This window comes from Platichthys flesus, chromosome 12 (genome assembly GCF_949316205.1).
Source record: "Platichthys flesus chromosome 12, fPlaFle2.1, whole genome shotgun sequence".
Taxonomy (NCBI): Eukaryota; Metazoa; Chordata; class Actinopteri; order Pleuronectiformes; family Pleuronectidae; genus Platichthys; species Platichthys flesus.
In genome coordinates, this window is record NC_084956.1 from 8,122,862 (window position 1) to 8,134,352 (window position 11,491).

The window sequence follows — 11,491 nt, forward strand, 5'->3', positions numbered from 1 at the left end:
CATTTGACCATTGAAGTTATGAAAACATTGTTTTGGATATGTTCTACTTCCTTAGTTCAGAATATTGAATCGCCCATCCAAGGAGCTTATTTTTCACCTCTTGTCTGTTGGTTGGTTTGCATGTGAGATTACGCAAAAACAAGCCAATTGATTTTCATCATATTGAGGCGTTACACAAAGAAATACCCATTAAATCTTTTTTGCAGTTTCAGGATTTTTCTTGATTTTGATGTTGAGAAATTTGGCGTTTTTGGGTTGTCACTTTCTCTGACTTATTAGTGTATAATGAATGGACCTTGTGAAACATCAGACATATTGGGGATTGAAATTGAATTGTGTGCAGCTCTGCTTTAAGAGGATTATTAGTGGAGGTTTACACTCTACTCGCATTCTACTTGACTCTTAACTAAATGCCTAACTGATGCTTGTAAACAACTATAGTGTATCAGTCTAATGCATGGCAACCACAATTATTATCTAAACATTAACAGAGGCAGACCCCCCCCCCCCCAAAAAAAACAGTGTGTGTGGGTTGTAGAGGTTTATTGAGATTCTAGGGACAGTCATCAGGAACTGTGACAAAGTATTAGCAGGGGACCAGCAGTGCATGTTTTTGCAAAAAACGTCACCTCTGATGGCTGATTAAGCACAAGGGGAAACATTCTGGGATGTGCTTCATCAAATTCCCTTCACAAAAGTCATAGTGCATTTCATAGTTTCAGTTTGGGGTGGGTCTGGGAGGGGGGGGGGTCACAAACCTGTATCAAGAACTTTGTGCAAGAGTCGTACCCATGTTAAGACACAATTTGGTGGTGATGTACTGGTAGGACTTGGATCAGGACAATGCAAGATGGTGATGGGTCATATTTTCTAATTCTGTTCGTGGGTTTGAACGGGTCAGCAGTGCAATTGAACCATTAGCGGGGGAAGACTCCAAATGTGAAGGATTTCAACGTGTACTTTTTTCTGCTCAGATACAAAAAAAGAGGACCATATCAAACATTGAAGTCTAAACCAAACTGATCATTCTGTAGTGTCTACGTTTTGTTCATGCTACAGACATGTTTTAAACAGACTCGTCAATCCAGAGCACATCACAACATGATTAGAAGGGCTACATTCAACACACATGCACCATAGCTTTTTTTGTCTTTTCATTTTTCCTTACAATCATTATTACTCCTGATAATGAACAACTGACACGACTACTGGAGCAGGTGGAGAACTAGCAGACTCATTTGGTGTTGGACGGACAGAATAGTGCGCCATCATCAATACGGCGGACATCGAAGATATGGCAAAATCTAGATGTGTTATTGCTCGAGCCTTGTGCTTGGACAAGTGCGGGTTTAGCTTATTACTGTCTAACTGAAAAGAAACTGATTCAGCGCACAGTGGGGAAAAGGGAATGTTTCATTCTTTCAACAAACAGTGGGGATTAATTACATGTCAAGTCATTTGGTTAACATTGGGGGGGGGAGAGCATTTTTTTTTTATTATTCAAGCATGACTAGGACCTAGCTATAGTACCATTAAATATACCAAAAAATAAATACTATAATCATATGGAAAATAAATTAGAAGAACAAGGGGTGGAACGACACCACCTGTTTGGATACGAGTGTGTTTCGGTCACGAGGAGGGACGCCACATGGGTGTGTGGTGCGTGTGGGTCCTAAAGCAGAGGTTATCGAAGTGGAATAAATGTTTTGGAATGCAGACATCGAAGCCCTTGTCACCGCACTGTTCACTGACAAGTGTCATCTGGATTTTCTATCCAGAGGAGAAGGGCCATGTTTTTTTGTTACAAGGCAAATGGCGCGGACGTTCCCAATATTGTGTTTCTAGCTGGTACTGGGTGTTTTTTCTGTGTGTGTGTGTGTGTTGCTGGTTTCAGAGGGTCAACTTGACTAACAGCAGAGTTTCTCCTTCTCTCTACAGGATCAGTGTTGAGTGCAGGTTTGTGTAAAGGGACATTCAAGTGATTGGTTAAAATGAGGAGACTTGTATATTGCAAGAGAGGTTCAATTGAGGCTGTCGTGCAAAATGTTTCGATGTAGACGAGCCCCTCGGCTTTTAGAAAGGTAGACGATTTCAAACTTTGACTCTGAGTCGAACTTAAGGCTGGTTGTCGTGTCGGAGCAGATGTTTTCATTTGTCAGGTGAAGGTGGGAGGGTTGAGGCTGGTTCTTCTGGAGACAAGTTAAACCTAAACTGCAAAGGAGGAGGATGGAGCTGTAGGCTGGTATTTGGAAAAAAGGTGAAAGCCATAAGAGACTGCAGCTGAAGTGAATGTGCAGGCTGGTGCTTCAGGCAGAGAAGGCCAGTTTTAAACTGCACGTGGAGTAGCCCTCGTCACTGGCCGAGCTCAGTCGGCTGCTGTGGTCCTCCAGGTCACTGGTACCACTGGTGCTGACACTGTCCATTTCTCCATGGGAGAACTCAGTGCTTTCCACATCCACTTCGATTTCCTCTGTTCAAATAAAAAACAAAACAGCGACATGAATACAAATTAATTATCAGAATCATGTAAGCCTTGATATTTCCAAGGAGGTTATGTTTTCACCCCTGTCAGTCAGTGGATGGATCCAGTAATTCTTTAACATTACAAGATAAGTCATTTTCACTGTTTACCCAGGGAATAGTTAATAGATCCTGATGAAAACCTGATGGGGACTGTTGAGCCTTGGCACAGCTCTGTACAGCTTAAAATCAAAGTACACACACTGCTGCAAAGTGTAAAGGCTCTGACCTCTGTCCGACTCGTAGGGGTCTGAGTCCATCCTCGAGCCCAGGCTGTCTGTGCGGACCCTCTCCCTCTCTCCGTGAGGCTGCAACTGGGAGAGCTGCCTCTGCAGGTGCCTCTGCTCTCGCTCTAAGTTGTCCAGCTGATGCTGACTCCTCCGGTCCAGCTCTTCAAGTTTCTGAAAGCAGGGACATGCAAGAGTTAGTTCTTCTGTAGAAACCTGTAGCTGATAATTTACACCATTTTGACTTAACTGCTGGAGAGTATACGGGGACGATGAGGAAGTTAAGCCTGTGCACAGTAATGTGATGTTAATCTGTAGTTTTCTGCCACACCCGGATCATTCCCATAAATTATTCACCACAGAAGAAGAGTGAGTTGCTGGTTGGATTCTGGAGTGATAGCTGGTGTCTCAGTGTGTGGTGTTAATAAGTGAGAGAAGATGTCATGGAGGAGGCAGGGTAATTGTTTTAGGAGTTTCAGTATAGCAGTGAAAATAAAGGTCATTCTGTGCTGCCTGTGGCAAAAATGCTTATTTTTCGGGGGGGAATCTTGTTTAACTTCCTCACATTGGACACTGATCAGTTCATGTGTAGTGTTGTATAGTTAATTTGAGCCTGTGTTCAGTAAAGCTAACAAATAAGCAAAGTCCTGCACTCGATGCAATATGAAACTCATTAAATCATAAAGTGCGAAATTATCCAATCTTTTCAAACCAATCACGACATCTGATCACACCATAAATAGATAAAAAAGTTTCATGCTGCCACAACAGCTTTGCAATAAAGTCCTACAGCAACACTGAAGACTGATAACCAGCTGTAGAAATGACACGTTAAACAGTGACACACGCTGTATCTGGTACAACTCATGGTTCATTTTCTCTAATGTTTGGATTCACTACATTACTTAGCCAATAAGGAAATATTTGCATGATTTAACTGATTTAACTGAAAATGTTATGTTTTATCCTCTTATACCTAAATACATCCTACCTGGTTTGTGAGCAAGATACATTTATCAAGTGTTGCTATTGTAATTTCTAAATTTCCAATAATAAAAATGCCTTAAATTGACAGTTTTTTGAATGGACTTTGGTAAAATGTGCAAGTGAGAGTCGCACTCGTCCGTGCTTTTTTCTTGTTGCATAATAGATTTATTTGTTTATCTGTCTTGAACCTTCTGTGTCTCTTTTCTCTTCTAAGTTACTACTACTACTACGCAGCCTCTAGCTCTGAAAAAACAACCCAGCATTCAGAAACCACATTTCCTCTGACCTCAAATAGCCCAAGTCCAAAGTCTACAACTGACATCATAGCTATTTATCCATTATCTCCCCCACTATGATAAACAGTCTGCTGTCGAGAACTCTTTTTTATATCTCAGCCCTCAGTCATTGCTCATCTGCTTCCCATGACAGGGGCCTGCACAGGTCAGGCCCGAGAAACACTCGGTGGTCCGGATCTGACCTGATGCTCTACAGACCCGCCGTAGAATATATTCACATTTTCTTATCGTGTGAGAGACAATGTCCAAATCACACTTGTCAAGAGAGATTTGTTAAAAGGGAAAGGAAAACTGAAACAACCAAACAGCTTTATGTCCTAACGCTGATGCCAAAGTGCAATTCATTTTAATCGTTCAAAAAAACACGAGGGTGTCGGAGTGCCTGGGAAAAACCCCTGACGTCTTTGTTTCTGTACCTAGTCAATGTTTCACTTAAAGCAAGGGTTGGTGATCCTGGAAAAACTAGAGCCTGCTGCAGTGATACGACCAAATGGTCATGTTTCTTTTCTTCCCTTCAGACGACTTAATTTACTGTTACGGACGTGAAGAGAATTTCAACAAATAAGATAAATAGTGTTTCAGAAACAAATGATCAAACCTTCCTTTAACAACATAGCATTTAAAGCAACTTAGTGGCAATTCAGCACAAAAGACGCCTCAGTTCTGTGCTCCTCGCCTTATTTGTCCACATGAGACGTGTAACTGAGTGAAAAACTTAGTAGAAGTAGAAGGACCCGACCTCTGTCCTCACTATCTGGCATGTACACTGTGCCTATGTTTACTAAAGAAACATATTTTGACTAGGGTTGAACTTCATAAAGATGAACCGAAATTTCAAGCTTCTAATGGAGAACTAATAATGAGCTTGTATGCAGAGTGGAGCTGCTCAGTGATCTGAGAGGTATTGAAGTATCTTGAGGAGAAAAACAGTCTGTGAGTCCCAAAGATTTAGAGCCAGTAAACTTAGTACAAAACAGGCTATTGACTTGTAAGGCTTAGGTTTCAAATGCTGTCACTATAGCCGCTTTCAGCCATGCACTGAACTTTGGATATTATCCTGAAATGTCCTCTTACGCAAATCTTAATTATGTGTGTTCAGTACATATTGTATTCTGTGGCTTTGTGAGGGTTAACATCACCACCCAGGTTACGTTCGACAACCACACCTTGATATGTGATTTGGCCTTGTTGAGCAGTCCCAGCGTGGTGTGCCGACTGCAGTCTGGTCCCAGAGGGATGAGGGACTTCAACCTCTCCAAACACAGGCGGAGATGTGCTCGTCTGGGGGAGGAGACCCAATCAAGATGAGACATTTCTCCTTAGAAACAGCTCACATGTACATTACAAAGTCAATATTTCCTCATTATTGTCATGGTTAAGGCAATCAGCTATTTGATACGTCCACATCAAATCTAATTATGATGCCATTATTCCATCTGTTAGGAGCAATGTCATTACTTGATTTATCTAGTCTTCCATATTTGCTGGTTGGACACCATCTGACTCCTTCCCAGTTACACATGGATCTGTCTGGGACCAGATTTAAAATCTGCTTAGGTCAGCCTGATATGCCGTTTCTGATCCTCGGAGGCCTGTGGTCAGTGGACACACACTTCCCTTTCAAATAATGGAGTAAAATGTAGGTCAAGTTGTGATGTCATCTCTCCTTCCTGTGTTGGCCTCCATTTTGTAACACAAAAATAATTTGAATGTGAAATAAGCTTTTCTCTTGAAGATGCCCCCCCTTTTCCCCTTTCATCTCTTAATCTAAGATTCTCCCCGCACATGGCTGGACATCCATTTTTTCGGGGGGAAGGGATAAATGTGTCCTGACACATTTTACCACTCGGAGCAGAAGCTGCCACATCCCGGAGCCAAAGAGGCAGTTGCAGTTTGATTTGCAGCTGAGAATCTCTCCGGAAGGAGCCCCGTTGTCTGGAAACAGACGGGTCCCGTTTGCTGACTGGGGAAATGTCTGCAGGTCCTCCAGGAGCAGGGCTGCTACAGAGGCTGCGCTGCACCTCCCTTGTATACAGGAGGAAAATTTCCAAGCTATTGATAAAAAAAAATTTTTTTTACTAAGATAAGCTGATTTATAGTCCTGCAGTACATCTGCTTTTGAAATGGTACAGTCACCATATTTCATTTAGGGACAAAATCTGCAAACATGGCAGAATGGAGAAAGCTTTCGGTTTATCAGCATTTAGGTTTAAACAAACTCCCTGTGAGGCTCACTTGCTACAGCAGTTTAACACTGAGGAGATCCTGTCTTTGACTTCTGCACGGGCGCTTTGTGAAGCTGTCACGTAACAAAAACCGATCCATAGACAGAAGTAGAAATCTTATGGTGCCCTGGTCACAACATTTCACCCTCTTCATCTTCCTATTTCACGCCCACTTAATATTCCTGAGTGTTACTGTTTTGATCCCAAACATGCACACAAACCACCTCCTCAACCTGGTTTGACTCACCTATTTTTTTCCAGCTCGTTGTGCGCCGACCTGGAGAAATCATAAATATATAAACAAAACTGTTATACAAGTGTCAGTCATGCAAAACATCTTACAAATGTATCACAGATTAGATCAGATTTAAAAGGCCTTCTGTCAAGCATCTTTTTAACCCACCTATTGAGAATATTGTCCAATTTCCTGTTTTTGAATTTGCGTTGCTTCTGGTGATGTTCGCTCTGGGTTGCAGGGTATATGGAGGCGTAACCGTGCTCACACTCTGGTGATGAAAACAAGATTCAGAGGATTATGCATGTAAATATTGTACAGTTACAAAAACAGGCTCATGAACACTTGGGTTTGCACGTTGGGATTTGACCTAATTTGTCTGGATGGAATCATGATACCATGATACTGCTACACATGTGATGTGTAGCAGCACACACTTGGAACTTGACGAAAAGAATAGAAACAAAACAAATAAATATAAATATGAACACTTTTTATCACAGATTGAAATACATGGTGTATTGTGTGTTTAACATTGTGTACAGCAGTGGCCTTGTAAGAAGATTCTCTCACTTCCTTTTTAATATCTACACTGTGGTTACTGTTTCCTACATTTCCCGTGAACCCGTCCTCCCAGTAACATGCGACGTCAGATGTGAAGTCGCGTCTGATTGGCCGAGTGCGGTGACTCCGCGTCCCGGCCAATGAGAGCCTCCCAATTTGTTCCATGTGGAAACCATGTGAACAACACACACAAGGAAGCAGGTGCTGCCTCGGATAAAGAGCTGCAGGGATCTGAATTAAAACATTTGCAGATTGAATTAAAACACTAATCGAAACATTTGGATGCAACGGGAATAATAAAGTGGATGCGAGTTGTGTTTCATTTGGGAAAAACGCGATATTCTACGGGATCGGACGTGAGGGAGATTGAATGGGACGTTTGGGGTCTGGAACTATAAACGTGTGCGTGTATTAACTTCAACGTGCACGTGTGTGGTGATGCATTAAAATAAAGAGGAATTATTGAGTTCATGATCAGAGGGGTTTCAACCAAGGGGATCATTTTAGCTGGAGGCGAGTGATAGTGTGTCTGGTGCTGCGGTTCCTCAAATGAAAGAGACACAGGCTATTTCCTGACTTCTTATTAAATGTTAATACAAAGTGAGTGTCGGGAGGATGGTGCTGGGTATGTGCAGTGACAGGGTGAATTATCTCTGGCTTTCTGAAGGGGGGGGGGGGGCACTTCGTGCGTCCGCTGCGCGTCTTTTGTCGCCTCTATTGTTGTCTGCCCGGCGCATTAAACCACACAAACACACACACACGGACACGTTTATTCCTTTACTTACTTCCGTTGGTCTTCTCCACGCTTTCTATGTAATCCGCCGCATCCAGCAGCACCTGCACGTTCCTCATAAAAGTGCCGATCTGGTCCATTGCGGAACATTTGGAGTAGAGGACGTCGCTCAGGGAACAGTCGGACATCATCTCCCCGAAATCCTGCGGGTCCACGGACGCGTCGGACTCGGACAGCAGCTCCTCTGCGGGTTTCAGCTCGCGGTGCTGCCGCATGTACTTCACCATCTTTTCACTTTGGAACCTTTTGTTTTTTTTTCCGGGCTTTGTTTTCCCGGGGAGTCTGCAGCCCCACGTCCCCTCTGTGCGCTCGGCGGATGACTGAATGGAACCAGGCTGGATGGAATTGCAGTCCTTAGCCTCAGCCACTTGCCCTACTTGGTGGATAATCCCTCCCACTAACGCATGCACATTGCATTCATTGTCAACCCGTGCCACAATAAATCCTCATTATCAATACAGCGAGGAGAACAAATAGTCACTCATGCCCGGGGACGTGCAGAGTTATACTGCAAGTTTCCTTCTGTAACCTGGCTGTTTCATTTGAGTACTAATAAACTGGATGAATAAGATCTCATAGGCTGCACAGTTAGGGTCTGAGTTTATGTGACTTATCTTAAAAAGTGTCATAGGCTACAGTATCAGGGACATGCTGATGTAATGCATGTTTTCATTTGTACCCAGGCTGCTTTATTTCACTCTAATAAACTGGACAAACAAGTGCTGCCTTTTAAATGCATAATACACTTTCTGAGTTTATGTGATTGGACTTTAGAGCAATTGGAGGTGAACATCAGGCCTAATCATTAGTTTAACCTGAATATCAGGGACATGCTGGAATAATGCATGTTCTCTTTTGTATCCGAGCAGCTTTATTTCCGTTTTAATAAACTTAATGTTGAAGATCTGCCTCTCGTGATCAGGCTGCACAGTTGATATCTGAGACTTTAAAGGTGAAAAAGCATCAAGACCAATTGGAAATATATATCTGGTCTAATCAATCAATAAACCTGGATATGCCGGAATAATGCATGTTCTCTTTTGTAACCAGGCTGAATATAGATCTGCTTCTCATGTGCAGGCTGCACAGTTGATATGTGGGTTTATTGGAGTAGACTTAAAAAGTGACTACATGGAAGTCACTATCAGATCTCATCATGCAGATATAATGCAGCATGTTTTCTTGAAGAGACTTTAGCAGTGAACAAGCATTACGACCAATTGGAACATGTATATCAGGTCTTTTCAGTAGTTCAACCTGCATATCAGGGACATGCTGAAATAAGGCACGTTTCCTTTTCTAACCTGTCTGCTTTATTTCAGAGTTAATCAACTGAATAGATGAGAGCTCCCTCTGGGCTGCACAGGTAATATCTGAGTTTATTGAATAGACTTTAAAAGTGACCACATGAAAGTTAATATCAGGTCTAATCAATAGCTTATCCTGGATATTGGGGGGGAGCTGCCAAGGGTTGGTCACAGTTATAAATATGTAATCAGTTGAGGCTTGTGTGTTGTTAAAGGTCCCACAGGCAGTAAAGCTAGAATGATGGCATCACATTAATATCAATAATACTTCTTGTGTTTGTAATCTGTGATTAACATCTCTTTAAAATTTGGGTCAGACTGTGGCTTATGTTACAGTTCTTCCTAGTTGTATAGTAATACTATACATTTGTACTATATATATATATATATACAATTTCTTTTGTATGTAGTATGTTCATATATATATAGGTTTTATTTTTTGCATGATTACGCAAAATCTACAAAGCTGATTTCCACCAAACTATTTGAAGTGGGGGGGCGTCTGAGGAACCTATTTATTTTTGCTGCAGATTAAGGGGTGGATTCATAACTACCCCCCCCCCCCTTTCCTTAATCATGTGTTTTGACAAAATAAAATGAGGTTATGTATTTCTACTATAAGAACTAGACAATTGTGCGTAAAAAGATGTTTAATGTCAGAATGAGCAGCACCCAATCATTAGGCTGGGTCTTATCATTCATCTTACAACACAATCTACATGATAGTGAAAGTGTCCATACTTAACAAAACCCTTAAAGTCATCCTCCCATAAGGAGAAATACAACTAACCTTGAAATTGAATTTGCTTCTAGCATGATAGTCAACTTCTGTCGCCCTTTGAGGGATTAAGAAGTCATTTTCCCCCTCGCACTGTGCGGCATGGAGGAGGACAGAGGGGAAAGGGCCTGCCTTTATGAATCCAGCCATGCGTGCAGGGCTGTGTTGTGCCTCTGAGACAATGGGTGCAGATGGCTGGCCCGCTGCAGATGTGGCCAAGCCTGTAACGGACGCCTGTGAGAGAGTACACCCTCCCATGGAGTCTATTTCAGCTGCCTGGCAAGGCCCTGACAGACACACACACTGATCTGCACACTGAGGCAGAGAACACACACTTTTAGTAGCAAAAATGGATGCATTATTATTGAAATATGGATCTATTTTCTGTGCGTAAGCATTTTCCCACTTATTGAAACTGGATTTACTGGGACATCCCCTACATATCAAACACTGTTAATGTAAACTCACACATCATTTACTGGCCCCTATGAGCTGAGCAGGCCAGATACACATAGTCAGACAGTCACAATGGGGGATGGAAACTGACAGCATTTTCAACAGGAAACCCGCTCCCCTGTGCTGTGGGGCTCGTGCACACACTGGGTGAGCGGGTGTGCGTGTGGCAGGCTCACGGCGACAGCGTGGAAAGCTGACCCACTGTCGGTTGGTGTAGAATGTGACCCCAACTGGAGTAATCTGAAAAGCCTGAGGATTACACCAGTGGCTCGGCTGTCACACAGGAACCAGAGTCACACACTGCTGCTGGAGTGTTCTATCCATCTATCTATCCATCTATCCATCTATCCTTCTATCTATCTATCTATCTATCTATCTATCTATCTATCTATCTATCTATCTATCTATCTATCTATCTATCTATCGTTCTATCGTTCTATCTATCTAACTGCTCTATCGTTCTATATATCTATCTATCTATCCATCTATCCATTTATCTATCTATCAATCTATCTATCTATCTATTGTTCTATCTATCGTTCTATCTATCTAACTGCTCTATCTATCTATCTATCTATCTATCTATCTATCTATCTATCTATCTATCTATCTATCTATCTATCTATCTATCTATCTATCTATCTATCTATCATTCTATCTATCGTTCTATCTATCGTTGTAGCTATCGTTCTATCTATCGTTCTATCTATCTATTGTTCTATCTATCGTTCTATCTCTCTAACTGCTCTATCGTTCTATATATCTATCTATCTATCCATCTATCCATTTATCTCTCTATCTATCTATCTATCTATTTATCTATCTATCTATCTATCTATCTATCTATCTATCTATATATCTATCTATCTATCTATCTATCTATCTATCATTCTATCTATCGTTCTATCTATCGTTGTAGCTATCGTTCTTTCTATCGTTCTATCTATCTAACTGCTCTATCGTTCTATATATCTATCTATCTATCTATCTATCTATCTATCATTCTATCTATCGTTCTATCTATCGTTGTAGCTATCGTTCTATCTATCATTCTATCTATCTATTGTTCTATCTATCGTTCTATCTATCTAACTGCTCTA

The 11,491-nt window shown here is 41.7% G+C and overlaps 1 protein-coding gene across 1 annotated transcript; it reads right to left on the reverse strand.

The window, feature by feature from the left end:
* Positions 1-526: 526 nt before the first annotated feature.
* On the reverse strand, positions 527-8,473 carry LOC133966698 (max-interacting protein 1-like). The gene is made up of 6 exons (XM_062401721.1): positions 7,843-8,473; positions 6,662-6,764; positions 6,506-6,535; positions 5,200-5,314; positions 2,753-2,924; positions 527-2,473 (listed from the first exon to the last, which is right to left on the reverse strand). The coding sequence occupies exons 1-6, from the start codon at positions 8,075-8,077 to the stop codon at positions 2,310-2,312; spliced, it is 819 nt and encodes a 272-aa protein (XP_062257705.1). The 5' UTR covers positions 8,078-8,473; the 3' UTR covers positions 527-2,309.
* Between the last annotated feature and the right edge of the window lie 3,018 nt (positions 8,474-11,491).